General features: G+C 50.3%; 1 protein-coding gene and 1 pseudogene across 10 annotated transcripts in view; both read left to right on the top strand.

The window, feature by feature from the left end:
• LOC147913554 (uncharacterized) overlaps positions 1–15881 on the top strand; it is a 77536-nt pseudogene extending 61655 nt beyond the window's left edge.
• Positions 15882–17887: 2006 nt separating this feature from the next.
• EEF2KMT (eukaryotic elongation factor 2 lysine methyltransferase) overlaps positions 17888–27635 on the top strand; it is a 15853-nt gene continuing 6105 nt past the window's right edge. For 4 of the 10 annotated variants that reach the window (XR_015556491.1, XR_015556492.1, XR_015556490.1 and 1 more), the window contains exons 1-4: positions 20716–20893; positions 21731–21902; positions 22398–22478; positions 23605–23706. Coding sequence is in view for 7 of the 10 variants with exons in the window: in XM_087449593.1 (XP_087305719.1) it covers positions 20847–20893; positions 21731–21902; positions 22398–22478; positions 23605–23706 (402 nt within the window). In the remaining 3 variants the exon portion in view is untranslated. Of the gene's footprint in view, positions 17984–18081; positions 20345–20715; positions 20894–21730; positions 21955–22397; positions 22479–23604; positions 23707–27635 lie in introns of those variants that run through there. The other 6 variants (XM_087449594.1, XM_087449596.1, XM_087449597.1 and 3 more) reach the window with 6 other exon arrangements.

The raw sequence follows: 27635 nt of genomic DNA, 5'->3' as shown, positions 1-27635 counted from the left end.
TTCCAGAACTGGCCCTGGACCAAGATAAAGAGGAGGGAGCAATGGGAAGGAGGAACCGAGGGGGCAGTGGAAACCTCTGCTGGGTTGTTAGTGGTCCCCAGCCGCCGGGTGGATTTAGAACAGGCCTTTAAGTGTCAGGGTGGAAATAACCCAAAGACCACAGAGATGGCTCCCTTTGTGCAATTACCGGGACTAGCCGCATCGCAGAATGGAAGGGTCGTGCTCCCTGAGCTCATTTATGTTAGTTCTTTGAAACTTGGCTAACATCACTTTGAGGGGAAAATGGATTCTATGATTTGTTCTCAGGCTAGTCTACTTAACTGATGTGATAATTGAGCTCTGCATCTCAGGGCATGTAAGCCAGCATCCTCAAGGGGCAGGAGAGGGAAGCTCCTGTGTTGTGGCATCCTTTGCTTTCCCCAATCTCCCAAGTCTTCCCAGTGGCTCTGGACCCCCAAGCTTCCCCAGATACCAGAGTGACCCAGGTTTTGATGGCTGCCTGCCCTCCCCCTGGTCCCTTGGGGGGCTGCTATCAACCAGGATTGGGCAATCTGCTAGAATTAATTCACATGCATGTATGAATGACTAGCAGCCCCAAACCGGTGGTTCTGATGTGTCAATGGACACTAAAACCACCAGAGATCTTGTTAAAATGCAGACTCCCGGCACCCACCCCAGAGGTGCGGATTTAGCAAGGGCTAGAATGGGGACTGGGAACTCTGTGTTTTTAACAAGCAACTCAATTGATTCTAATGTTGGTGGCAGAAAATACCATGATAAACACTAGAGTAGGTGAAATGGCAGGTGTTGTATTCGGGGTAATTTTCTCTTTACTGGACAGGGAGAGTCACACAGAACAGAATCCAGGTTATTGCAGGTTTTAAAAAAAGGCAAAGGCAAGCTGCTCCCTGGGTGGGTCATCTCTGCACTCCCATTCCCTCCGCTGTGCTCTGGCGTGGCTCAGCCTGAGGAAGCCCAGATACCATCACAAGAGGGCTCATCACAGGGTTCAGAAGGCTCCGTCACGCCTCTGTAACGCTCGAAAGGTTCCTGCCCTGTGGCCTCTACCGACCTGTGACAAAGTCCTCTCACTCATGGTATTCAACCCCCCTCCCAAGAGACAGTGTAGCAGAGATTAAGAGCACAGGCTGTAGATGCCCAGCGTCATCTGTCATTCGGGAAGCCCAAGTCAAAACCCAATGAGATACCACTTCACACCCGCTAGGATGGCCACAGTCAAAACAGGAAAATAGCAAGTGTTGACGAGGATGTGAGAAACTAGAACCCTTGAACACTGCTGGTGGGAGTGTAAAATGGAGCAGACACTGTGGGAAATAGTCTGGTGGTTCCTCAAAGCTTGAACAGAGTTACCATATGACCCACAATTCCACTCCTAGCTGTATACCCAAAAGAATTGAAAGCAGGGACTCAAAGAGATACTTGTACATGAATGTGTATAGCAGCATTATTCACAGTAGCCAAAATAAGGAAACAACTCAAATGTCCACCAACTGATGGATAGATAAACAAATTCTGGTCTATCCTTACAGGGGATATTGTTCGGCCATAAAAAGGAATGAAGTGCTGACACACGCTACAACATGGATGGACCTGGAACACATTACACCAAGTGAAAGAAACCAGACACGGAAGGTCACATATTGTGTGGTTCCGTTTCTATGAAATGTCCAGAATAGGTAAATCCACAGAGACAGAAAGCAGATTAGTGGCCACCAGGGGGCAGGGGAACGGAGGATTGGGGAGTGACTGCTCATGAGTACAGAGTCTCCTTTTGGGGTGATGAAAATGTCTTGGAACTAGAAAGACGCGATGGTTGCGCAACACTGTGATTACACTAAATGCCACTGAATGGTACGCTTTCAAATGTTAGTGGTTAATTTCATGTTACGTGAATTTTACCTAAATAAAAAAAAGCATGAGCTGTAACCAAACCTCCCAGGTTCAAAGCCCAGCTCTGCCGCATGACCTTGAGCCTCTGTTTCCTGTGAAGGGGACATCTTTAAAGGGGGAAATCTTTAAGGGGAGGCTGTAATAGTACCCAACTTGCAGGGCTGTTGGGAGCATCAGATGAGTTAATGTCCCCAAAGGACTTGGGAAAGGTGTTGGCCTACGACATGACAGTGAGTGTGCGCCATGATTTCGTCACACAGCGCTGCCCCCTGTCATACAGGCAAACCAAGGCCAGGCGGGTTAGCGGCTTGTTCAAGCTCACGCAGCAAGTTCAGAAGCCAAGCCAGGGTGGTACCCGGCTCTCGTGGACTCAAGCTCCGTGCTTTTCCCCTGTTGACCGTCCAGTTGGATCCCTGACCAGGAACCTTGACACGTGAGGCCCCAGTCCCTGGCAGCAGCACAAATTCTTTCCGGTGACCCCGCGTGTGCTCGGCCGTCTGGCCCACCTGCAAGGCGGAGACGATCAAGCAAGAGCTGCTTCTGCTGCTTACCAGATGAAAGCCTCGGCCACCCTCGGGGGACTGTGCCCCCCAGCAGCCTGGCCATGACTCTGAGCAGTGCAGAGCTCTTCCCTTCTCTGTTCCCGTGACCATCAAGTTCTAGCCACAGAATGCCCTGCCTCAGTTTACCTTGGACATAGGGAAACCATCACTATCTTATTACAACCATCAGGGTCACCCAGAGGCTTCGTGTCCCAGCAGGCGGGGAGAGGGCACTCAGCTCTCCCCGTGCATCCTTTGGCTCGCTGTTCAGACTGCCCCCCACAGGCACTCCTCTCTCCCTGGTATGGTGTAAGATCACAGGTGTTTTTCATACGTGGTTCAATTCCTATGTTTCCAGGAACAATCTAGCTGACTTACATTCCCCAACAGCCACATTCCTCCCTCAAGTAGAGAGAAATAAGTCTCCACTCATTTATGTCAAGAGATCCTTCCCGATCCCATGGGTTCCGTCAGACGGCACAGCCCCTGGGAGTCCCAGGAGAAACTTGGGATGTTTACTGAGAATTAGGCGCCCTGGAGGTTCGATACTGAATCAGATCGTCACAAGCAGAAGATGAAAAAAATAATCCCCTGGGACGTGTCTGAATCCCAGGCTCTTAGCTTCTGGACACAGAATAACCCAAGGAAAGTGGCATCCCCGCACCCTGCCCTCCCTCCTCCCCCACCAGCTCCCACAGCAGCACCCCCCAGGGCCACGAGGTCTGTTCCAAGGAGCAGATCCCTTCTGGCAGGTGTGAGATGCGATCGGCTCTTCCTCTGGGGATACCAATATCTGCACCTCCAGAAAAACACATCTGAAGCCCTAGGGTGGCCACCCAGACCAACGGTCCCTGGAAGAAGTCAGCCAACCAGAAGGATGTTGAGGAGGTGGTCTTAAAACCACCTTGATACCCCTGGCAGCATCCGTTCATAGAACTCATCAGTACCTTCCCTCCTTTATCCCAAGGGCGCTGGATTGGAGATCACGGAGTCATTCGCAACACGATGTTTAACACAGAGACACTCTGGAAGTACTTCTTCAGGACCACATGGAACAAGACTGAATGGCAGGACAACGGGGTTCTCCCCCTCTGGATCACAGCCCAGAGACAGGTACCACCAGGAATCCAGGGTTGGCTTCCAGGGACATCGCCTCTCGTTCCTAGGCATGTGGGATGGGGGTTAGAAGCTGTGTGACCTTGGGCAAGTGACTTAACCTCTCTGAGCATCATTTCTCTAAGTGTGTAATAAGGATCCTGATGGCATGCTTATTCAATAGATTTGATGTAAGGATCATATGAGATATGCACTTAACGCACATCTCAGTAAGTTTTAGCTGTTATCAATGGAGGAGTCTCTGTGACGGCAGAGTCTGGCTTAATCATGATTGTACCTCCAGGGCTCACCACAGGGTCTGGACCCAGCAGCCCTTTAATAAATATCTGCTTATACACTTGTCTCAGACTTAAGCATAAAAGCCCTTAGGAACGAAGTTGACCATTCAACAAATCCTCAGACCGTGAAGAGCTCTGATGAGGACATTTGTTTACAAGATTCCAGTGGTCATTCATTATTGTTTCAAAAAAGCAGAAATCAGAGCTGTGTTTAACTCCCAGCCCCAAAACCTGCCAACTTTGCGTTTTCTCAGCAAGCTTCCAAAGCCGTCACTTCAGAATAGAACCTCCTTCTTCTTCCCCAAGACATCAGCCTTTGCTCTAAGGCTGCCCTTGGTCCTGGCGCGTCATCTCTGGCCTCAAGCCCATGCTGTACACGTCACATTGCAAGGTGGTGTGTGCAGTGGCTCAGAATGCAGCCTGTGGACTCAGACCCCCGGAGAGGGGTCCCAGCCGGCCCGCCCTTCTCCAGCTGCGTGACCTTGGGCAATGACTCCTCTCTGTGCTTGAGTTGTCTCATCTGTAAAATGAAGATTGTCAGATTCCCTGTTTCACAGGCTCATTGGGAGGATTAACTGAGATAACACATGTAGGTGCTTAGAACTAAATGCTCAAAATCTATCAAGTCATTCTTATTAATGGAGGCTGAATCATTTTAGCATGACTTCAGCTGGTCACTACAGCTCTAGGCCATAACCACCCAGTGGAACATTCTGTGATAATGGATATGCTCCCTTCTGCACTGTCCAATATGGAAGCCACTAGCCACATGTGGTTATTGAGCCCTTGAAATGTGGCTGGTGAGAGTGAGGGACTGAATTTTTAATTGTATTCACTTTTAATTAATTTCAATTTAAACCTAAACGTCACACGTGGCTAGGGGCCACCATATTGGACAACGGAGCTCTAGGTGAATCGCAGGGGCTTGTCAATGACCGTATCCTACCTTAGGTTCATTTTTTTCCCTAACTGTTGGGCTCTAGATTCCTCCCTCTTCTGTCACATTTCTAAACTTTGAGGCACAGACCATGCAAATAAATTCTGTCCTCCAGAGAAACTAACGTTTGTAACGCTCGCTATGAACCAGGCCCTGATTTGAGCGCTTTACCTATACTCATTTATGACAACTCTGAGGTGGGTGCTATGATTATACGCATTGAACAGATGAGTAAACTGAGGCACGGAGAGGTGCCATCGCTTCTCAAAGTCACAAAGCTAGTGAGAGGCAGAGCCAGGATTTGAACTAACTCTGCGTTCAGCAATTCTTAACTCTTAACTGTGACATAAGATTATTTCTGTGGCCAAAACATGTAGCCATGGTTTCATAGTGAATCCTGTATCTGCCCTGCTGGGGAGGTCCACACAGTCTCCTTGATCCGCTCTTCAAAGCCTAGGGCCTCTCCAGCCTCTTGCCATGGTATTTGTTCACGGGCACACGACTCCTGGTGGCCTTCTCCTTTCCTGTCATTTCTCTTATTCATGGTTCTTGTCTCCTTGTCATTTATTTGCAGGACTTTGTTTCCTTCTGCTCAACTCATAATCAGAGCGTTTTTCCTCTTTGCTGAATTCATAAGTGTGTGCAAAAACAGGATCTGGGGCAGGGCCAGGCGACTGACAAGACGTCACTGGTTTGGCAAGTGAGTGTCAAGTTGGGGTATCTCGTTCGGCCATGGCAGCTCCTGCCGTGGGATGGGGCCACCAGCCAGCCCCCTGAGGGTCCGACAGAAAAGTCACTGCAATCAGGGCAAACCTGATTTCCTCCAGGCCAGCCTCCCAGGAACAGCACTCCAGCTGGCCCCAAATGCATTGCTAGGTCGGGCTGGAGGAGGTGGCCTGCCCCGTATCCATCACCGGGAAGATCCATCCTTCTCCCGCGTCTCTTTCTGGCGAGCTCTGTGGAGATGGATGCATGAGCCTTCAGCAGGGCTGAAGTATCTTCCTTCCGTGACACTAATGCTGCCAGAGTCCATCAAGACACAGGAGAACTGACGTGTCTTGGTGGATGATGCCTAAAAGATGGGCCTCCTGACCACCTCTGCGCCCGTTACTCACAGCCCACGAGCAGAGCCTCCTTCCAGCAGGTCTGCACCAATGGCCACGGTATAAGCGGAGAAGGTCATTTGGAGCAGGCTCGGATTTTAAACGAGCGCCCCCGGTAATTGAACGTGATCGATGGCTGAGGTATTCCACCAAGTCCAGAAGTCCTAATTCTCAGAGACAGGCAGGCAGCCATGACTGTGAGACCCAGGAAAACCAAAAGAATCGCCTCTCTCCGGAGGAGCTACAGAGCATATCAAGGGGAGAAATGGCAGAGGACGATCTGAGAAAGACGCTCATGGCTGCCAAGAGTCTGTAACAGGACCACGGCAGGCCAGTACCAGGAGGGGATTTGGAGAGAGGGCGGGGAGGGCAGCTACAGTTCTCCGTGTAAGCCAGTTCTCCTAGGCAATAGCTTCCAAACTTGGAAGAGCTGTGAGCAAGATGGTGCCAGCAGCTTCTGCCTAGAAGAGCGTTAATAGCAAGATAACACATCCCGATATTGGCCCAAACCGTGTCCTTGTTATGCATCATGAAGGCTCTAAGAATAATAATCTGACCTCTGAAAGGGTGTGGGAGGGGGAGAAAACACAGCATCTTGGTCGTCTAGCCTCCTCCTGTTCAGTGACTCTTCCGGAGCAATGAAAACACTCAGAACCAGCCTTGACTTCTGGATTTCAAATACATGGCGTCCATCTCTTTCCACTCAACCGTTCCCTAGAATGAGTAATTCCTTTCCCTAAACCACACATACTTCCCACCCAAGCACAACCTTGATGGACAGTGCACCCCGTGACGTTCATTCCGTCACCTAAAGAAAATGCAAAACCCAACTGAAATTTTTCCTCTAATGATTGGTTCTGGAGGGTTTGGTGGACTCTGTACAAAACCAACAGCCAGGATTTGCCCGTAGGAAGTACCAACTCTTGTTTTAAAGAAGCAACTTACGAGTAATCACTGCATTGATGCAACACTACACTAAGGGAGAATAATGAAGCTAATAAAACTAGCGATTTTCCAATTGCTATTGCTACTGGAAACACTGATTATGCTAATTAAAGGGTAGAATAGTAAATACCCACTCTTTTGCATCCAATTAAGTGCTCAGATTATTTCTCAGAAGTATTTGTTGAAAATAGCACTTTTGATTATCATGGGTCCCAAACAGAGTCAAGTGTGTGTGTGTGTGTGTGTGTGTGTGTACGCAGGCACACACACACATTTCTCTCTGGAGTTCATTTCATGGAGCAGCATAACTCCTAAAATTCCTGTGGGACCAAGTGAGAAAAATCAGTCCCTAAGACTACAGCTTGGGATATCTTTAAAGAAAGTTTGTGTTGAGAACACAGCACAAGAAAACCATTTCAAGTTGGGAACATCTGAGATGTAACATGCAGACATCTGGAATTCAACTGGATATGCAGGGCTGCCTAAGGCCCTCGTAATGTCAATGTCGGCTTATCCTAAATAATAAAATAGCCAGTCAAACTATGTTCTGCAAAATGTTAGAAGTTTCATCCTTCCAGTCAATTCCATACTTCAGAGCAAAGTCAATTTATACCGTATGTAAGTTAAACAAAGTACTGTCGCTAAAAACTGAGAATTACATCTAATGCCAATCAGAAATGCAATAAATAAATATTAGAGGATTTGCAAATTAAAGCAACCATAGAAATTCTATTATCAGAAAGGGAAATGTGTTACCCGGAGAGGTTAACAAATAAGATGTTAGAATCCAAAAGAGAAAGAGATTCTGTGACTATTTCCATAAGTTAATCAGGAGTGAGAATAAGACAGGTTTTACACCCACAAAAGGAGATGCAATTCATGCGTTCATTCAACATGCATTCCACCAACAGTTAGCACCTACCCTGAGCCAGGCCTGTTCCAGGTCCCGGGAAAAGAGTGGTCAACGAGATCAACACAGCCCCTGATCTCCTGGAGCTCACACTCTAGAGGAGGGAAATAGACGGTAAATAAGTAGCGAATTAAGATAGTTTCAGATTGGGGAAAGTGTTTTATAAAATAAAACTGGATCACAAAATAGTGAATGAGTGCTGAAGGGCAGAGGGGACAACATTTCACCTACACCTCTGAACAGCAGAGCTTCTGGAGTCTTGCAAAGTATTATTAAGACTCCCGTCTTCGGTCAAGTTTCCTAAAAGCAGAGCCTGAGGTAGGGATTTGGTGCATGTAAAGCATTGAGGGAGAGCACTCAGGAGTCGGGGGTGAGGGAAACTGAGAGGGCAGGGGAAAGAGCTAAGTGAGGTGTGGCCCCAGCGGGAGGCCATCTTCAGCCTGATCCCATGGGGAGCTCAGGACCATGAACTGCACCCCCGTGTTACCCCACCCTGAGGCCTGGGAGGCAGTCTTTTGTCCTCCTCTCAGTCAGCCACTGGCCACAGACAGCTGGGGGTGCAGAGCAGTATGGGACACCTCCCCAGGTGAGGCGGGGCTTGGCCACTTAGCTGAGGGTAATATTCCAGAACATGGGAAGCTGAGTCATTAGCAGCCTCCCTCACAGAAGCGGGTGTGGTGCACTGGCCCAGGAAGGAGATTGGAGTGGGGTGCCAACAGCATCCCCTCCAACTTCCAAATTGCTTCCCTGCTTCTCACTCCCCAACGGTACATGGGAAGTTTTGGCTTTATACTTGGTTATACTTTTCTACTCATTTGTTGACCAAATAGCCACAACCCAGGTGCCATTATCTCACAGTTCTTCCCGGTCATTTATCCTCCATACCAAATTGACATAGTTGCACAACCGCCATCTCTTGGTTCTACTAAAGCCAATGAACTTTAGAGCGTTTTTCAGAACATCCAAACCTTGGATGATACGAGAAGTGTCACAGAACAGCCCTCAAGTTAATAGCTCGGCTGAGACGAAGGAAAGTTCTTGCTCCCCAAACAGGCAGGTCATTCATTCATTGAACCAAAAATCTATTCATTTTGATCCTGGTTACATTTGCCTTGCAGAAGCTCTTTTTGTAGAGAAAGAGTAACCCTAATTCACTGCTGGTGGGAATGCAAACTGGTGCAGCCTCTATGGAAAACAGTATGGAGATTCCTCAAAAAATTAAAAATAGAAATACCTTAAGACCCAGCTATCCCACTACTGGGTATTCATCCAAAGAACCTGAAATCAACAATCCAAAGAGGCTTATGCACTCCTAAGTTCATTGCAGCATTATTCACTATAGCCAACAAGTGGAAGCAACCCAAGTGCCCCTCGACTGATGATTGGATAAAGAAGATGTGGTATATATATTTATATACAATGGAATACTACTCAGCCATAAAAAAAGACAAAATCGTCCCATTTGCAACAACATGGATGGACCTGGAGGGTATTATGTTAAGCAAAATAAGCCAGAAAGAGAAAGACAAACACTGCATACTTCACTCATATGTGGAATATATACTAAGACACGGACAGACAGAACAGTTTGGTGGCTACCAGGGGGAAGGTGGTTGGGGGTGGGCACAAGGGGTGAACGGATGCATTTATATGGTGCCTGACAAACAATAACATACAACTAAAATTTCACAATGTTATAAACTATTACGACATCAATAAAAAAAATTTTTTTAAAACACCCACTGGTTGCCCTCTGCACATATCAAAAAAAGAAAAATAAGCAATCCTGTTCACAAAAAAATTTATATACAAATGCTCATAGCAGTATTATTCATAATACCCAAAAGGTGGAAACAACCCAAATGCCCATCAACCGAAGAATCGATAAACAAAATATGGTCTATCTGTATAATGGAATATTATGTAGCCATTAAAAGGAACAAAAGTACTGAAACATGCTACAACTTGAATGACCCTTGTGAACATTATGCTAACTGAAAGAAGTCAGTTACAAAGGACCACATGTTGTAGGGTTCCATTTAAAAGAAATGTCCAGAATAGCAACTCCATAGAGACAGAACATAGATCGATGGTTCTCCAGGGCTGGGGGGGAAGTCAGGGGAAATGGGGAGTGACTGCTGAAGGGTACAGAGTTTCTTTTTGGGGTGATGAAAATGTTCTAAAATTGATTGTGGTGATGGTTGCACAACTCTGTGAATACACTAAAAATCATTGAATTGTACACTTTAAGTGGGGGGATTATATGGTATATGAATATATCTCAACAAAGCTGTTATAAAAAAATAAGCAAGCCTAGAGAAGAAAACACCGCAATCAATGCTAATTGTGAGACGTAAGTGAGACGGTCTGGTTTCTGTTAACTACCAACCAAAAATTCATGGCAGAACAAAGTTTAGGTGATGTTTAAACATCCCGTGACAGAAGACCATGCCAGCTAGAGCTTGAAGGACCCTTGTCCCAGGCTGTGGACAGGAGCCAGATATTATAATTGTATTTGCAATCCGTGTGTTCTTAGCTTGCTGTGAGTCCAGAGTATAACAGCTATGGGAAAACTCACGAGGTTAGTGTCTAACACTGGTGGAAATACTCCTGGTAAAATGCAACAATGTATTGTTATCTTGTAATCCCTCAAGGCCCGGAACACGGAGGATGTGTACCCCAGGCCTTGCCAAGGAGAGGTGCCACAGTCAGCGGCCTCTCGGTAAAGCTGGTTCACGGTATAACAGGTTGAGAGTGATGTGAAGGCATTTAACCGGACAGTCACATTCCCAACCTGATCAACAGGATAGTTTGCGGGAATAGGGTCAGTTTAGTCTCCTAGGGAACTGACCATTAGGCAGAAAGTCCTCCGGGTCTCAGTGCCCCTCACTGAGTACACGTCTCAGATTCCCAGCCATCCGCCTGCCCCGATGTGCAGATAGAGGGGACGTTACTCTTCTCTCCTCAGGAATTGAGCAGCCTGCAAAGCGCATGAGGCCAGTGCTCAGGGCTGTCGCTCTTGACCGGCTGCCCCATGGCCTCAGAGGCTGTGGGGCTGGTTTCTTTGGCCGGGGTGAGGGAGCCTGACCAAGTGCAGGCGCCTTCTGTACTCACCAGGCCAAATATGAGACCAACTTCTCAACGTACAGAGCATCACATTTCCTACAGTCTCAAATAGCTGTTGGTCCTAAGAAAATATCAAGTGTTGTGACTGATGTTACTTTAGTCATTTGAAAAAGGGGACAGACAAAAACCTGCTTGGCATTCATTAAACAATTACCTACAGTCCTTACTCCCTCCTCTCCAACCCCCACCCCCAGCAAAAAAAAAAAAAAATATATATATATATATATATATACTGTAGTGCCATAAGAAACATACTTGGCTCCAGAACCAGACCCTCTGGGTTCAGATACCTGCTCCAGCACTTACTACTACACGACTCAGGGCAGGTTCCCTAATCTCTGTGCCTCAGTTTCCTCATCTGTAAAATGGGGATGATGATAATAGCTCCCTCGCTGGGCTGCTGTGAGAGTAAAGGGAGTTAACATATATTTATAAAGCATTCAGAATAATTGATGGTACATAGTAAGCGCTCTATGTTTGAGCTTATTATCATCGTCAGTATTATTATCTTCTTGCTCTTTCTAATGGTATGCTTTCTTTCTTCTCTTTCTAAAGATCTCTCGTTCCTTGCTCTTCTCTCTGCCACTGCCGAGAGCAGTGTCCTTCCTTGTCCTTTAACTTTTCAAAGACTTCATGGATCCAACAAGCATGACATTAACTAAGGGGCAGTTTTCTTTCATGGGATTGGAATCTAAAATGGCTTTTTTATGGGCCGGCCCCGTGGCTTAGCGGTTAAGTGCGCGCGCTCCGCTACTGGCGGCCCGAGTTCAGATCCCGGGTGTACACTGACGCACGGCTTGTCTGGCCATGCTGAGGCCGCGTCCCACATACAGCAACTAGAAGGATGTGCAACTATGACATACAACTATCTACTGGGGCTTTGGGGAAAAAAAAAAGGAGGAGGATTGGCAATAGATGTTAGCTCAGAGCCAGTCTTCCTCAGCAAAAAGAGGAGGATTAGCACACGTGTTAGCTCAGGGCTGATCTTCCTCACAAAAAATAATAATAATAATAATAAAAGAAAATAAAATGGCTTTTTTGTTATTATTTTTCAGCGAATTATAATAATTTCAACAAAGGAGACTACGGCTGTGATAATGTGCACATGGACATGAAGACCATATTCAGAGCTTTCTGGCCAGATTTCAAGAAGAATCACCTAGCTGAGCCTTTTGACAGCACCCACATCTGCCCACTGATGTGTCAGCTCCTGGGGGTTACCCCGAGCCCCACGCTGGCTCCCTGGCAGTCACCCAGGAAATGCTTGTGGATTCTTATGACCAGCAGCCAGGTGAGACACAAGAGCAACCACCAGAAAAGTGGCAGTGTGGTCTGCTCTGCCCCGAGATAGAAAAGATTCAGAAAGGGGTCTCCCGAAAGCGGGAAAAAATCAAGCAGAATAATCCTGTTTTCCAGCAGCTTCGACACCTCCTGCACAAGCAGGTCTAAACAGATAGCAGAGGGCCAGCCCGTGGCTTAGAGGTTAAGTGCGCACACTCCGCTGCTGGCGGCCTGGGTTCGGATCCCGGCGCGCATCAACACACTGCTTCTCCGGCCACGCTGAGGCCACGTCCCACATACAGCAACTAGAAGGATGTGCAACTATGACGTACAGCTATCTACTGGGGCTTTGGGGGGAAAAAATAAATAAATAAAATCTTTAAAAATAAATAAATAAATAAACAGATAGCAGAGAATGGAGAGAACCCCTGGATGCGCTGGTGACATTTTATTTAGAGTTGTTGGGGCAAAAGGAAGCCTCTCCATAGAGGATGTGGAAACTCATAAAGGAAACCTTAACTAAATTGGAGTCCGGAAGGCCTGTAGGGGGAGCGCTCATGCCCTATCACACATCCTCAATTACTCCAAACAGGCAGAGAGGATGTTTGCATCCGGAACAGAAAGTAAACCGACTTTATTACTGAGGGAAGATTTCTCTCCCGACCCTGCAACAGCTCAGCCAACGAGAAGCCACGGCCCCTCTGAACTGTTACTTTTCCCCAATGGACTTTCGCTTAGAACAGCTCCTCCCTACCCCCCCTTTTTCCCTATAAAAGCAGCTCCCCTCATTTGTTTGTTGGATTTGCCTATGATTTCCCATAGCACGAACATCCTGAATTACAATTCTTTTGGCTATTTCCAAATAAAGTCATTTTGAGGCTTTTCAAATTAACAAAGAAGTCAGGCAATAATCCTTCTGATCCTCAGATATGCACAATCTGCCCCCAGATGCCTCCTGTAGATACAGAAAATCAGCAACTCCGTGCATGCTGGTGCCTGGGAGAAAGCTGCTGGTGAGGGAATAACAGAGCCTTACTCCATACTGAAAAAAGGGGCAGGGGTTCCTGTAAATGAGGTTGCTAACTCAAGACTTCAAAATCCTAAATCTAGGCGATATACAGAAAGAAAGGAATCATCTCTGGGGATTCAGTTGTTTGCAGACACTGGCCAGTGTTTCTTCTACCGAGAGGGACTTAGATACCCCTGAGGATTTACCAAGTGCTGAGAGCAACCACAGTCAGTCGACACGGAGTGCAAAGAACAGCCTCCTGCACCCTGTCCCATCTTCCAAGCCACTGCCCACAATCTTCTGGTGAATTTTCAGGAATCAGGCCGTTTTGCAGAAAACGAATTAAATGAATGACCAATTCACGAAATTATTGAGGATTTCTTTTTTAAGTTTCAGAACTTTGCTACAACTATTTGCCCTCCCACCCCATCCCATAACCCATCGGGAGCCTGGGGTAAGGTGTGTCTGACCATCAGTTATTGATAAGCAGGACATCCCCCCAACTGATTTTCAGCGAATTGGCTTTTAGCAAATTGGTCATTTGGCAAAGTGGTCATTAGGCAAACGGGTCATTTGGCGAATAGGTCGTTTAGTAAATCGGCTTTCAACGACTTGCCCTATGAGATTTCTCTACAGTGAGCACTTTCTTGGGTTAAATGTACATTTCATTCCATAATTAATATTCACTAGCGCCTGGATGGGAAACTTCCCAAGGACCCAGGAGCAGCCAGAACAGCCTCTTAATAATCGGACAATTAAAAACCGTCTGATTTTTTTAACAGGAGCGGAGATGCAGAAGGCCTCAGTTCTCTGAAATACAGTGATGGGTCTCGGGGCTGTCACAGGAGCTCTTGCGGTTCTGTTTGTCACTAGCTTGACGTACACAGCCATTCATCGGAAAAAGAAGTGAGCAGCCTTAGGGCTGCCTGTGGCTGATCAGTGTACATTGTAATAATCCATTTCAGCCACTTCCCGTGTGCCGCGGGGGGTCCAACACTTTGAGAACCCAGCAACCAGGGCAGTCGCACAGGGCCCAGGGCTCGGAAGAGCCCCTGGCTTGTTTTCATAATCTATGGTCACTATCTGGAAATTCTTGGTTTTTTAACAAGGGCCCCGCATTTGCATTTTGCACTGGACTCTGAAAATTACCTCCCAGTTGTATTAGTTTTCTAGGGCTGTTGCAACAAAGTACCACAAACTGGGTGGCTTAAAACAACAGGAATTTATTGTCTCACAGACCTGGAAGCTAGAAGTCCAAAGTCAAGGTGTTGGCAGGGCCGTGATCCCTCGGAAATCCGTAGTGGAGAATCCCTCCTCGCCTCTTCTAGCTTCTGGTGTTGCCAGCAATCCTTGGTGTTCCTTGGCTTGTAGATGCATCTCTCCAATGTCTGCCTCTGCCATCACACCGCCTTCTGCTCCCCGTGTCTCTGTCTTCACATGGTGTTCTCTTCTCTTATAAGGACACCAGTCATGGGACTTAGGGTCCCTTGTAATCCAGTGTGATCTCATCTTAACTTGATTATATCTGCAAAGACCCTATTTCCAAACAAGGTCACATTCCTAGGTACCAGGGGATAGGACTTCCAGTACATCTTTTTGGGGGACACAATTCAGCGTATAACACTGGTCCTGCTAGCAACCAAAGCACTATATGGGCCGGGTGCAGCTCTTCAAACATCTCCATAGTTATGTCATTAGACTGAGCCTCCCACATGCCCTGCTATGCCCAACTCGGAACACTCTTCTTCTGTCTCCATAGCACAGGGGCCTCCTGAACACTTAAACAGCCTACGGAAAGTCAGAACTTTACTTAACCTTAACTCCATTACAAAGCCCACATATAACGTAATTTATATTTGAACAATAAAATTTTCCTATAAGTTGAAACATGACCTATAAAGGTCTCTATACCCTGAAGCAACATTTTAGAAAGAAATCAATTGGTCCTTTTCTACAGAAACCATTAGCTACAGGAGAGATAAAGGGAAAACTTCACAGTACTGATTAAAGCGCCATGCCCACGGCATAATTTCTAAAAGGCAGCCATTCCATTCAGTTAAAACGAATTAGATTTGTTTTATTATTATTATTAAAGAAAGTCTCAAATCCAGAAGTGGAATCTTTAATATAGCTCGTGCACGTACACATCCCCTCTGACCACTGGCAGGACCGCTGGGATATATCCTAATGCTTCTCTCAACACCACCTGGAATTCTTACTTTTTGTCATAAACAGCGGTCCTAATCTTCACTTACACCTGAACACACCACACCTGTGAGGCCCATGGGACATTAAAAATGCCCTCAGTGCCTTGATCCTTCCAGATTCACATCTGAGATGTATGACCTTATGACCTTTGTTCCTCCTGAGAGCCCACACACCAAGATGAAGATTTCTTCTGTGTGCAGGTCAGTGCTGTGGCCCACTCAGGGTCCTTCCCCAATCTGGTTCCCATCTAAGGGATCAGGAAAGGCTGGACCAGCCTAAATTTATCAATATCTTAGTATAACATCATACAGCATTACTTATTATGGTGTTGACCGTACATGCCCTTTTGCTCCTCAGAGGAAAGGTGATTAATAGCTGCCATTATGTCTGTTAATAGAATAAGCCTGGTATTTATGAATTTAACTGACCCATTCCCATTGGTTTTCATTGTGTACTGCAGGCAGAGGGCTGATCAAAACAGCAGAAGTGAACGAGTGCGCCTGACCCAGCCCTGAAGCATCGTTCCTCTAGGACCAAGACTCACCACGGTTAAAACTCACTGTCCTGTCTCAGGTCGTTCTAGCTCGGGATGCTGTGACCAAGAGGATTTACACAACATCTTGGACCCAGAAACTGTTAATTCCTGTAAAAACACAGCAATAACCACAGTCCACCCTCTTTATTTAAATCAACAGTGTTGAGGGTATAAAGGACGAATAATTTTTGTGTCAGATCCTTTGTTCACTTGGTTCTGGGGGAAGCACAACAGATATGAGAGAATAAATGCATTCAGTTAGAATTAATTCTCTCTTGTTCTCATAGCCGAGCAAGGCCTGAGCGTTTCTCATCTGAAAGGGGTGATAAGATTTAATCTGTCCCCTCATCTACCTTCTGCAAGTATATTTAACAAATTAGTTCTCAAGTCTCTTCCAAGTGGAGTTTTATAAGAGATTTGTTAAGGTAAGTGTGTTAGACTTTGAACACAGTTCAAACTCCAGAGGCAGCAACTGTCTGTCCTGCCTCTCACTCAAGACATCATAACATCAAACGGAAACAATTATTTTTTTCTTTTCCTTCCCATCCCCACCTCTGTACCACCCCACCAGCCCCAGAAGCCCTCTTACTCTTCTTTGGGATTCCTTTCCCTGCAAATCACAACTCCTACTGTAAGCCCTCATGCATCTGTGTGCCGCCCAGCATGACAGATATCGCCATTGTCCTTCTGCATATATTTGTGTGATAATCAGTTCAGTGTGTACTTCCCCCACAAGATCCTGAGCTCCTGGAGGGCAGGGACCACTCCTGGTTTTTCTCACTGTTGTATCCCCAGTGCCTTACAGGGCCAGGCACATAGTAGGTGCTTAATAAGTATTTGGGGAACGAAAGACTTGATGGGTTGGGGACAGGCCCAAAGGCTGGGGTAGTGGGGGCTCCTGCCTTGTGGAGGTCATTGACAGGACGTGACTGCCCACTAACCTGAGAGCTGGCCCCAGGCCACTGGAAGCTCCACACCCCTCCCCTGTCCTTGGAATGTACTTTCTGCCCACTGTTCCCGGAGCAGAAGCTGTTTCAAGGATGCAGCCTTGAGAGAGCAATGTGTTGTTGAGACCATCTGGACAGTATATGTGACTGAACTCCATTGAGGCCCCTGTGTAAACTTGAAGATTCCAGCAGGCCGGTGCGGAGATCTACTCCTCTTGTGGGGCCCAAAAAAAGCCTCCTAGGTAAGTTGTCCTGCTCATCAAACCTGACCCCCACCAGTCTGGAGTGCTCTCCCTCTTTCTTCGGTCCCTCCTTGTCCTCCGTGTATGGGCGCCAGTTTATGAACCAACGCCTTGACCTGAAGGCCCTTTTCCAAGGACAGAAAGGGCGGCGATGGCCTGAGCCCGGGACCCAGGGCCTGAGGAAGCACCCCGCTCAGGCGCTGGGCATGACGGCGGTCAGGCTCCCTCCCGCGCAGTCCCAGGGGGGCCGCGCTGGGGGCGTGGGGGCTAGGATAAGGCCGCCCGGCCGACGCGTTCGCCCATACGGGCCCTGCCAGAAAGACCCTCCTGAATGGGCAGAAATAGCCAGAAAGATTACCTAGCCCTGGGCCGGACTGGCCGCTCCCGCGGAGCCCTAGCTGCCCCGCCCCGCCCCGCCCCGCCGAGGCCCCGGCCCCGCCCAGCCCAGCCCAACTTGGCGCCAAACTCTGACTCCGCCCCGCCGAGGCCCCGGCCCCGCCCCGTCCCCACCCTGGCCCCACCTCCCAGCCCCCAAACCTCGCCCCAGAGCTCGCCTCCAGGACCCGCCTTGAACCCGCCCCAAACCCCGCCTCCCACGACCCAGGCATCGCCTGGCCCCGCCCCCAAGCCCCGCCTCCCCGACACAAGCATCGCCGGGCCCCGCCCCAAGCACCGCCTCCCCGACGAAAGCATCGCCGGGCCCCGCCCCCCGGCCCGCGCACCGCCCCGGGCCCGCCTCCTCCGGGCGCAGCCAGGCTCCTCCCCGTCTCCCGGCAACGCCGCGGCCCCGCCCCGCCATGGCGCCCGACGAGAGCGTGGAGGCCGCGCGCCTGCTGCGGAGCTTCGAGCGCCGCTTCCTGGCGGCGCGCGCGCTGCGCTCCTTCCCGTGGCAGGTGGGCGGCCGGGCGCGCGGGGGGCGGCGGGGCGCGCGGGGGGCGGCGGGGCGGGGCTCCAGGCTCCCAGCTCTACCCCCCCGGCCGTATGAGGTTCCCGGCGCCCGGCTCCCTCGCGTGTCCCGGCCGCGCGTCCGGCCCTCGTCCCGGGGCTTCGCCGGGGCCGCGCGGGCTGGCGGCGGGGAGCGGGAGGCACGCCTGCGCGCCCTCGGGGGCCCTCCCTGCGCCCGGCCGTCAGCCCCCTCCTCCCGTGGGCCCTTCCCGCCCTCGCTCCCTTCGCAGACGGAATCCCGCGAATTTAAGGGGTGCGGGGTTTCCGCCCCGCTCCCTTGTGCGCTCAGGGTTTTGGGGTCATACAGAGTTCACGATCAATTTCATTACTCTTTTTTAGCCAGTTAGCGTCCTGGCCATTGGGTAACGGCTGCTGCTGCCCGTTTAAACAGGCAGCGTCCTCAGGACAGCGGGAGACCACGTTGCAAAGAGCGCAGTGACGAGGTCGCAGACCCCACACCCCCGGGCCTCGTGTTCTCATCTGTGTCATCAGCATTGGACAAAAAGTCCTCTCAGAGGCAGCTTGAGGCTCTTGCCTCTGATGGAAGCGACAGGGAGGTACAAAACAGGCCTGAAAAGACAGCTCACCTCCCCTGCCCTGGGGACCTGCCAAGCCAGGGACTCTGATGACACTGTCTCCGTAATTCATGTGCGGTGAGCTCACTGCGATGACTCAGTTTGAGTACATATTTCTCTCCTCGCTGCCCATCTTAAGGGGTAGTTTTTAGTCATTTGTCTCGTTGACATAAACTATTTAGCATTCTGAAAGATCATTTCTGATCAGAAAGGAATATGTACATTTTTTAACTCAAAATTTAAATCTTTTCATAAGAGCATCCATGGGTCCCAATTCATTATGACTGGAAGTGTTCACATGAAGTGGGTGCTTACTCTGCCCCAGACCCACGCTCACTGCTCCTTAGGCTGGCCCACAACCCGCGTGGGCCGGGGGCTATTACTCTCATTGGCGGTTGACCAGAAAGGTGGTTTGATTAGAAAAGAAGGGGAATGCAACCGTGGAGGGCTCTGACCTGGGAGACAGCCTGCCTGCTTTGAATCCTGGCCCAACCCTGTACACGCCGTGTGACCTTGGGCAAGTGACTGCATCTCTCTGTGCCTTAGTTTTCTTATTAGTAAACAGGATATAATGATGCTCACCTCATAAGGCTGTTGTCAGGATTATGTGATTAAGAAGCTCCTGAGAGAGTGCCTGGCTTGTGGTAAGTGGATGTAAGTGTTAGCCCATGTTTTTATTCCTTCACCAAATGTTTACTGAGAGCCTGCCGTGAGCCAGGTGCCAGGATCAGTGGTACACGTTACAGGCGAGGGCCTGCTCGGATAGGAGAGCCAGACAAGAAGCAGGTAAATGAATGAGCAAGAAAGTGCCAGGAGATGACAGTGGCTGTAGTCAATAACACAGGGAAATGTATCATCAAAGTAGGAGAGTCAACCCCCCGCCCCAGGAGGTGATACTTGAGGCGGGACCTGAACAGCGAAGCAGCCGGCTGGCTGTGGGAAGCTCTTGGGGAGCAGGGAGTGTGAAGGTCTTGCTGCTGTAAGGACACCAGTGTGGCTGGCGTGGAGTGAGCAGGAATGGGACGGGGGTGGTGACAGATGAGGTCAGAGAGAGAGGCCAGGCCAGGTCTTGTAGCCTTTTAGGGCCTGGTAAGGCGCTCGGGAGAAATGATTTCCTGGTGTCACACACAAGCTGGGCCAGTCTGCCTCCTTCTGGCGCCCGAGCCCCCTGCTGGGCTGGAGCCCCTTGCGGGGGAGGTCAGCAGACCCGGGCCTGGCAGCTCATGCTGCCACCTCATGAGGAGGTGTGTCCATTTTAACTCCGATGTCGGGTCCAGGGCGAATCCCTCAGGCGTTCATGCTGTGGCTGCCCCGTAACTCCTGGCTGACTGGTTCAGTCACGGAGCTGGGCTGTGACCCCGGCGGGGCTAAGCGGCCAGCACTGACGCGAACCAAGAGTCTGTCTTCCCACCTTCTCTCTGACTCCCCCAGGTGTGACCGCACTTCTCAAGGTCAGGCTTCCGCCGCTGGCGGCCTCCGCTTGCATTTGGCCCCAGGTCCCTGGGGAGGGATCACTTCCAGCTTGGCCACCATGTCCTATTGCGTATTTTATGTTCCTGTGAAAACGCACTTGAGATTTCTCTCTCCCCCGCCTCTCCAAATAGAGCCTGGAAGAGAAACTAAGGGACGCGTCAGGTCCTGAGCTGCTGCTGGATATTTTGCAGAAGGTGAGAATCACAGAAGCACTGGGACATGTCACCGGCCTATTGACTTGCCCATGAAGACACGACAGAAGTACGTTGGGAGCGCTTGTATCTTTTAAAAAGAAAGACACTGGGGCCAGCCCGGTGGCATAGTGGTTAGGTTCGCATGCTCCACTTTGGTGGCTCTGGGTTCACAGGTTCGGATCCCAGGCAAGAACCTACACACTACTTATCAAGCCATGCTGTGGCGGCGTCCCAAATAAAGTAGAGGAAGATGGGCGTGGATATTAGCCCAGGGCCAGTCTTCCTCAGCAAAAGGAGGAGGATTGGCAACGGATGTTAGCTCAGGGCTCATCTTCCTCATAAAAAAGAAAAAAGAAAGACACTGTATTTGGGGGGCAGCTCCTCAGACAGCTCTGGCTCTTTGGTTTTCTTAGATAAAGACGACAGAATAGACAAGAATCTGCGTGAGAGGAGGAGCCTAGGGGATGTTTTTACACCGTCCACAGTGAAAACCAAGCTGACAGCTGTGGGAATGTCTTCTAGCGTTTGCTAGCTGCTCGGAGACTTTCTTCTTTACATTTAAGGGAAAAATGAGGAGAGTCTGGCCCACTGACGTCTGGACCACTGCATTTTGGAGGTGGGGTTTGGATTCTGAGGTGTATCTGGGTGCAGGGTAGGGGTGGGACCACCACTCTGCCTGGCCTGGCCCCGCCCCTGGCCACGTGCATAAAGTGCAGATCACACTGCCTCCTGGCTCTTAACCCCCTTAAGAGTTGTGAACGCTTCTGAAAACCCAAAGCTATAGACTCTCCCTCCAGAGAAAAATGTACTAGAAGAATATCTTTTGTGTACAAATTCAGGGGAGTCACAGACCCCCCTCCAACCACCAAGCCTGTCCAAGGAGCCCAGGTTAAGAATTCCTGTGTAGAGGGTGAAGCAAGATTTTCCATCTGACCCGCGGGTGGAAAAGACGCAGCTGTAGCCAGGGAAGACCCAGGGCAGTCCAGTAGCTAGGACTGTGAGCTCCGAGAGGTCACGGTCTTGCAGCCAACTCTGATCGTCACCCTGAGGTTAAAACCTGACACCAGCCGATTTGAAAGCCCCTGGAGGATTGTGTGGGTATTTTGTTGCCCTTGGGGCAAAATCGTGTCCCTCTGGCTAACAGGCCTCATGTGACCCGGCCCCTACCCTCACTGCTCCTGTCGCTCTGCCCTGCTTCCCAGAATGCCAGGCCGAGGCCGCTTCAGAGGCCGCACAGCCATCCCCTCTGCCTGGAACTCGCTCTCTCTGCTCTTTCTTCTCTAGGCTTCAGCTGCAGTGTTGCCCCTGAGAGCCCCCTTCCCCTCCACCCCATCTTCCTCGGCCCTGGCCGTCACGTACTGCTTCCCGTCTCCTCGGCCTGTGATGTGAGCCCCAGGAGGGCAGGTGCTGGCTCTGCCTTGTTCCCACTGTGTGGGCTCTCCCGTCTTCACAGGGCCAGACAACCCACAGTTGTCCTCACTGCAAACTCTGGTTCACGCTGGCTGTCCTGGGAAGGGTGTGTCAGCCGTTTCCAGTGCTGTAACAGAATACCACAGACTGGGTGGCTGATCAACAACAGGAATTCATTCCTCACTGTTCTGGAGGCTGGGAAGTCCAAGATCAAGGTGCCAGCCGCCACTTCTTGCCATCTTGGTGTGTCCTCACATGGCAGAAGGGGTGAGGGAGCTCTCTGGGGTCTCTTTTGTGAGCGCACTAATCCCATTCATGAGGGCTTCACCCTCATGACCTAATCACCTCCCAAAGGCCCCACCTCCTAGCACCATCACCCTGGGGGTTAGGACTTCACATATGAATTTTGGAGGGACGCAGACATTCAGTCTGCAGCCGAGTGTTAGCTTGAATCCAGGTGTCCCGTGTTCCTGCCCAGAGTGGGCATTAGCAACACTGCCACAGTCTGTGCCACTGAAGGGGAGAAATTTTTTTAGAAAAGGGCTTATATCTTTAAGACTTACGCTTTCAGATGCATGAGGGTCGGCTGGGGCCAGAACCCACGGGCCTGTACACGTCTTTGCTGAGAGCCCGGGTTCCTGGGGTTTGCCCTGTACTGCCCTGAAGCTCGGGGGAGACTGCAGCTACTCACAGTGTGTCCTCTGTCACAGACCGTGAAGCATCCCCTGTGCGTGAAGCACCCGCCCTCGGGGAAGTACGCCCGGGGCTTCCTCTCGGAGCTCATCAGGAAGGTGAGTGACGGCCTGGCCGCTAGCCAGGCGGCGCGGGGTCTCGGCGGCGCCCCAGCAGTGGGCGCTCTGCCTGGGCTCTGCCCGATGGGGCTCAGATCCGTCGTGTGCCCGTTGCCTGCTCTGCGTGGTAGGCAACCACTCCCAGCTGGGTTCAACCAATGAAAGGCCACGGGGGCGGGAGGAAGGGAGAGCCAGGGTATTTCTCCCTCCGCTTCCAGGGCCTCCAGCAGCAGCTGCATCTCCCTTTTGGTCTCAGTCATCCCCCGTCCGCCCCTTGCCCGCCTCGTCCCCCTGTCCTGCCAGCCCGAGGGGTTTTGACAGCTTCCTGCTGGTGCCAGTCTCCGGATTGCCTCGCTGTTGGAGGTGTTAGGTCTGGCAGTACCTCTGTGACGAGCTCGCTTCTCCCCCGTGAACCACCTGGTGTGGACTCTCCTCCTGACTGATGCGGGAGGGATTTTCAGGACGAGCGCGGACTTGCTGGGTTTCACGTTAATCTGGACCTCAGAGAGGCGACTCCTCAGCGGTCAGCAGCAGACCGGATGTGGCCGGCCTCCGCTCATGAGGGCCGCGCCTCGCCCCGGCTCAGCACACGGGACAGTCCCGGCTTCTCTCTTACCCACCCCCCACCAAGTTCTCACCAAATGGTGCAGGTGGTCGTCCCCAGCAGGCCTCCCCAGCACCACCAGGAGAGGAGTGGCCGCCCTGCTGCTGCCCCGTGAGGCGCACGACGGGGCTGCCTGTTGAGAAGCAGCTTGATGAGCACCACCCCACCGTGTGGGGCGCCCGTCCTCGTGGCTCTGCCTGGGCTCGCTGCAAAGCGCCGTCTGTTTTCTCCATCCACAGCATCGTGATAGAAGGGCAGAGCCCCCTGTCCCCGTCACACGGCGACTCATGCAGTCCCGTTTCTGCTGCCCTAGACTACACGTCACCCTCTCTACACCTCTCCAAGGTCCCCGCCAAGTGAATTTGTTATATGCCAGGTCGCCTGTATTCAGTCAGTCCATCCTGGATCTCCCCTCTAAATAGGGTGAAAATCCTCCATCCGTTTTTACAAGTTGGAACCTTTGTTTGATTTGTGAGGGTGACTTAATCCTCTTGGCTAAAGCTCTCGCTCTGTCCTCCCCAGCATGAGGCTGTCCACGCGGAGCCTTTGGACGAGCTGTACGAGGCGCTGGCGGAGGTCCTGACGGCCGAGGAGTGCCCCCAATGCCACCGGAGCTACCTGCTGGTAGGAGACCTTCGCCCCACCCCACCTGGGCCGGGCAGAGTTAGAACTCAGGCTCCTGTCAGCCTCCCGTGAGTTCAGATCATGACTCATCAGCTCCGTAGTCTTAGACGGGACCGTTAACCTCCATGAGCCTCAGTTTCCCGGTCTGTAAACCAAGCACTTCAACAATAATAGCATCGATCTCCTGGGACAGCTGGGGGTTGAGTTAGGTCCTGCACAGTAACTGCACTCCGGGCCTGGGCTCAGTCCTCAGTGAATACTTGCTGGGCGGAGGTTACAGGACAGCAGTCTCTTCCTGCTCTCCACCACCATCCTCACCTGGACAAATGCCAGCGCCTTCTGCCTGGCCTTCCGGCTTCCTGCCCCACAAAAGTCCGTGCTGCACACAACTGCCAGGGGGCTCTTGGGTTTTTTTGTTTGTTTGTTTTTAACCTTTTATTATGAAATAAAACCTAGATATAGGAAATCACACAAAAGAAATATACAGATTATTGAATCGTTGCAAGGCGGCCACCGTGGTAACCGCTGATCTGGTCACAGACTTTGACCCCCAAGGGTCTGAGCCTTCCCCATCCCCGCCCTCCCTCCCTGCAGAAGTCACCGCTGTCTGCCTTTCAGAGCAGTCACTCCCGTGGGCTCCTCTGGACACAGCCTGTAGTCTTGCCCATTAACTAGGTCTGGCTTGAAGTCTCCCTCCATCCGCAGGTCCCCCAGCTCTTTCTTTTCCGGCCGTGTCTCCGTGGACCAGCCCTGGCGGGTTGGCCTGGACAGCTTTCCGCAGGCCGGATGTGGTTGCACAGGCGGGGGCTGTCAGCTTGTTCCTCTCGCCTCTGTTTCCCCCCATTGGCAGCTGTATTGGGAGGCCCGCTCACACTCCTATCCATTTGATCCCCCTGGCAGGAACGCAATATGGGGTCCCAGGAGACACGTTGTATCTGTTTTTCACCTTTTAATGGTAGCAGTTATGGGTGCCCAAAGTTTAGATGCATTAATTCATTGAGGGATGCAAAAAGGTGATTTTCTAATCCTATCATTTTGTTTCCATCCATTACCTGGAGAAATTTTATAAGGACATGCCTCCCTTCGTCCACTGTTTGGTTCCCCAGTGGTACAGCTATAGAGGAAAGGCAGGAGACAGGCTTGATCCTTCCTTTTCAACATTGTGGATTAGTCTCGCATCATCCTCAGAAGAGGTTCAGTCTACGCAATCGTGTCCTTGTTGAGGCTCAGACTGTGCTGTTTTGAGCCATTTCAGATGGGCGTCTGAGTCCTGTGACATCGCCCTCACAGTGTTCTTGTGTCATTTCATGTCAAGCTTTTCCACACTCAGCCTGTGTATTTCCTGCCCTCATCCTGGAATCAGCCATGTCTTCAGGAAGCCCTGGTTTCGTTAGTGGGAGATGATGTTTAGAGACCACAGTCTGGGCATTAGGGATACTCGTGGCTGCTGTCTAGGCCTTTCCAGTGGAAAGACTAGGATACAGGTGGTGATATAGATCCATACTTAAGATAGAATACCTCACGAGTCCATGATGATGTTTCTGATTCAAAATTTCTCTCAACCTCTTTACATTGTGTCTGTATCTCCCTTCTCCTGTGCTGGGAATTCTGGTCCTCGGGAGCCCGGGGGTGATGTTAGGATCCCCCACAACTGCCTGTTTGCTTCACCCCATGGGACTCAGGCGGCCGTCTCAGACAGCAGTGCTAATCCCTCCCACCAGTCACGGTCACTGAGAACAGTGTCAGTGTTTACACCCACTGTCCCCCTCCCCCTCCTTTTGTTTGCTTGTTTATGGCCGTACCATAGCTACATTTTCATCCTAGAGCCGTTACATAGTATTCCACGACTCAGCTGCTTGAAGCATCATAAACGTGTTTTCTTACGTTCCCCGGCTCAGGAGCCTGATGGGCTCAGCTGCTCTCTCCTCTTTGGGTCTCTCAGGGCTGAAGTCAGGGCTCTGGGGGAGAACCCGCTTCCAGGCTCGTTCAGGTGGTCGGCACAATTACGTTTCCTGCGGCTGCAGGAGTGACATTCCATTTCCTTGCTGGCTCTTGGCCAGGGGTTGTTCTCAGCTTCCAGAGGCCGCCCCCTGTCCCCTGCCTTGTGGCGCCTTCATCTCCAAAGCCAGCGACAGCTGGTGGAGCTCCTCTCACGATTCAGATCTCTCCTGCCCCTTCTTCCTCTGCACTTCTTAGACTGCAGCCCTCGTGTTAAGGGCTCAGATGACTAAATTGGGCCCACCCGGATCATCCAGGATAATTTCCCCATCTCAAGTTCTGCACCTTAAGTGCATTTTCAGAGTCCCTTTGCCAAGTAACATAACATAGTCACAGGGTCTAGGGATTAGGGCATAAACATTATTTGGCCGAGAACACCTACAATCATGTCTTCCTTTTCAGTCCCATTTAGTCTCAGTTCTACAGATGATCGTATCTTTAGAGCTCACCATCCGTCCATATGTTGATGTCTCTCTAGCCATTTTGGTTGTCTGAAGTTCGTTTTTAGTAGGTTCTTAAGAAGCGCTCATGGGATTGACCCTCCCGGAGTTCTTACATGATGATAACAGTTTGAGCCGTTTATACTTGAATCCTGACTCACATTTTCTCTCCATGTTCTTTGACATAAAGCTGTGCTGTGGAAAGGCCTGATGATAATTTAATTTTCCTTCCCTTTTACATCACATGCCCTTTTCTCTTAGACGGCCAAAGGATTTTTTTCTTTAAAGTCCAGTAATTTTACGCAAATATGTCTTGAGATTGGTCATTCTGGGTCGGTAATCTTGTTTTTTTCCAGAATGTTTTTTTAAATTATGATCTTTAGTATTTGTTCTTGGCTTTTGTTTTCTGTAACTAAATATCTAAAACTGGGTGGTTTAAACAACAGAAATTTATCATTTCACAACCCTGGAAGCTACAACTCCGAGATCAGGTGTGGGCAGGGTTGGTTCCTTCTGAGGCTGTGAGGGAGGGATCTGCTCCAGGCCTCTCTCCTTGGCTTGTAGACGGCCGTCTTCTCCCCGCCTCTTCATATCGTCTTCCCTCTGTTGCCTCTGTGTCCTCATCTCTTCTCCTAAGGACACCAGTCATATTGGATTAGAGCCCACCCTAACGCCCTCATCTTAACTCAGTTCCCTCTGTAAAGACCCTGTCTCCAAATAAGGTCACATATGAGGTGCTGGGGGAGGACACAGTTAGACCCATGATAGTCTCTTTCTTAATTTCTTTTTGATTTTTAAAATTTCCTTTTTACCTCCTATTTCTCTTAAGGGTTTATCTGTTTTCTTCTGTTTTCCTTCTCATGTTCCTTCGAGTAGTCGTTATTTCTGAAATGATATTTTCTGTTACTGTCACACATTTCTGAGTGTGTCTAGTGGCCATCAGGCCTCGCCCCGGGTCCTTCACAGCCCCCCCGCCCCCACTGCAGCAGGCAAGTTCCCTGTTCGGTGGGCACTGTTCCCAGCCAGCCCCTGCATTTCCAGTGAATGCATGTTGGCTACTGGGGTTCTCCTGCCACACACCCCGTTGCTTCCCCATTCCATCTCCACAGACAGGTTGAGCACATGCGGGTCACATCTGTTGTGGTGTGCCCTCATATACTCATATTTTCAGGTTCACAGAGATCTTGCATGTTGAGAACCCAGAGGTGGTGTATTGAACTAAGAATATGCAGGTGATGACCTGCGGAATGAGGGGCACAAGCCCTCCACACGGGGTCGGCAGGTAGCGCTCAGCATCGGAGCTCCTGCTCTGGGGAAGCGAGACCCACAGGGTTGTTTTGATTGAAGACACAGTTTCAGTACACCCACACAACGGAAGCAGAGTCACAAGATTTGTTGCTTAAAGCAGGTGTGTGTGTGTGTGTGTGTGTGTGTGTGTGTGTGTGTGTTTCAGTACACCCCCACAATGGAAGCAGTCACAAGATTTGTTGC

Source organism: Ceratotherium simum, chromosome 26 (assembly GCF_057802395.1).
Source record: "Ceratotherium simum simum isolate JZ-2026a chromosome 26, ASM5780239v1, whole genome shotgun sequence".
Lineage (NCBI taxonomy): Eukaryota > Metazoa > Chordata > Mammalia > Perissodactyla > Rhinocerotidae > Ceratotherium > Ceratotherium simum.
This window is presented reverse-complemented; position numbering and strand designations above follow the sequence as displayed.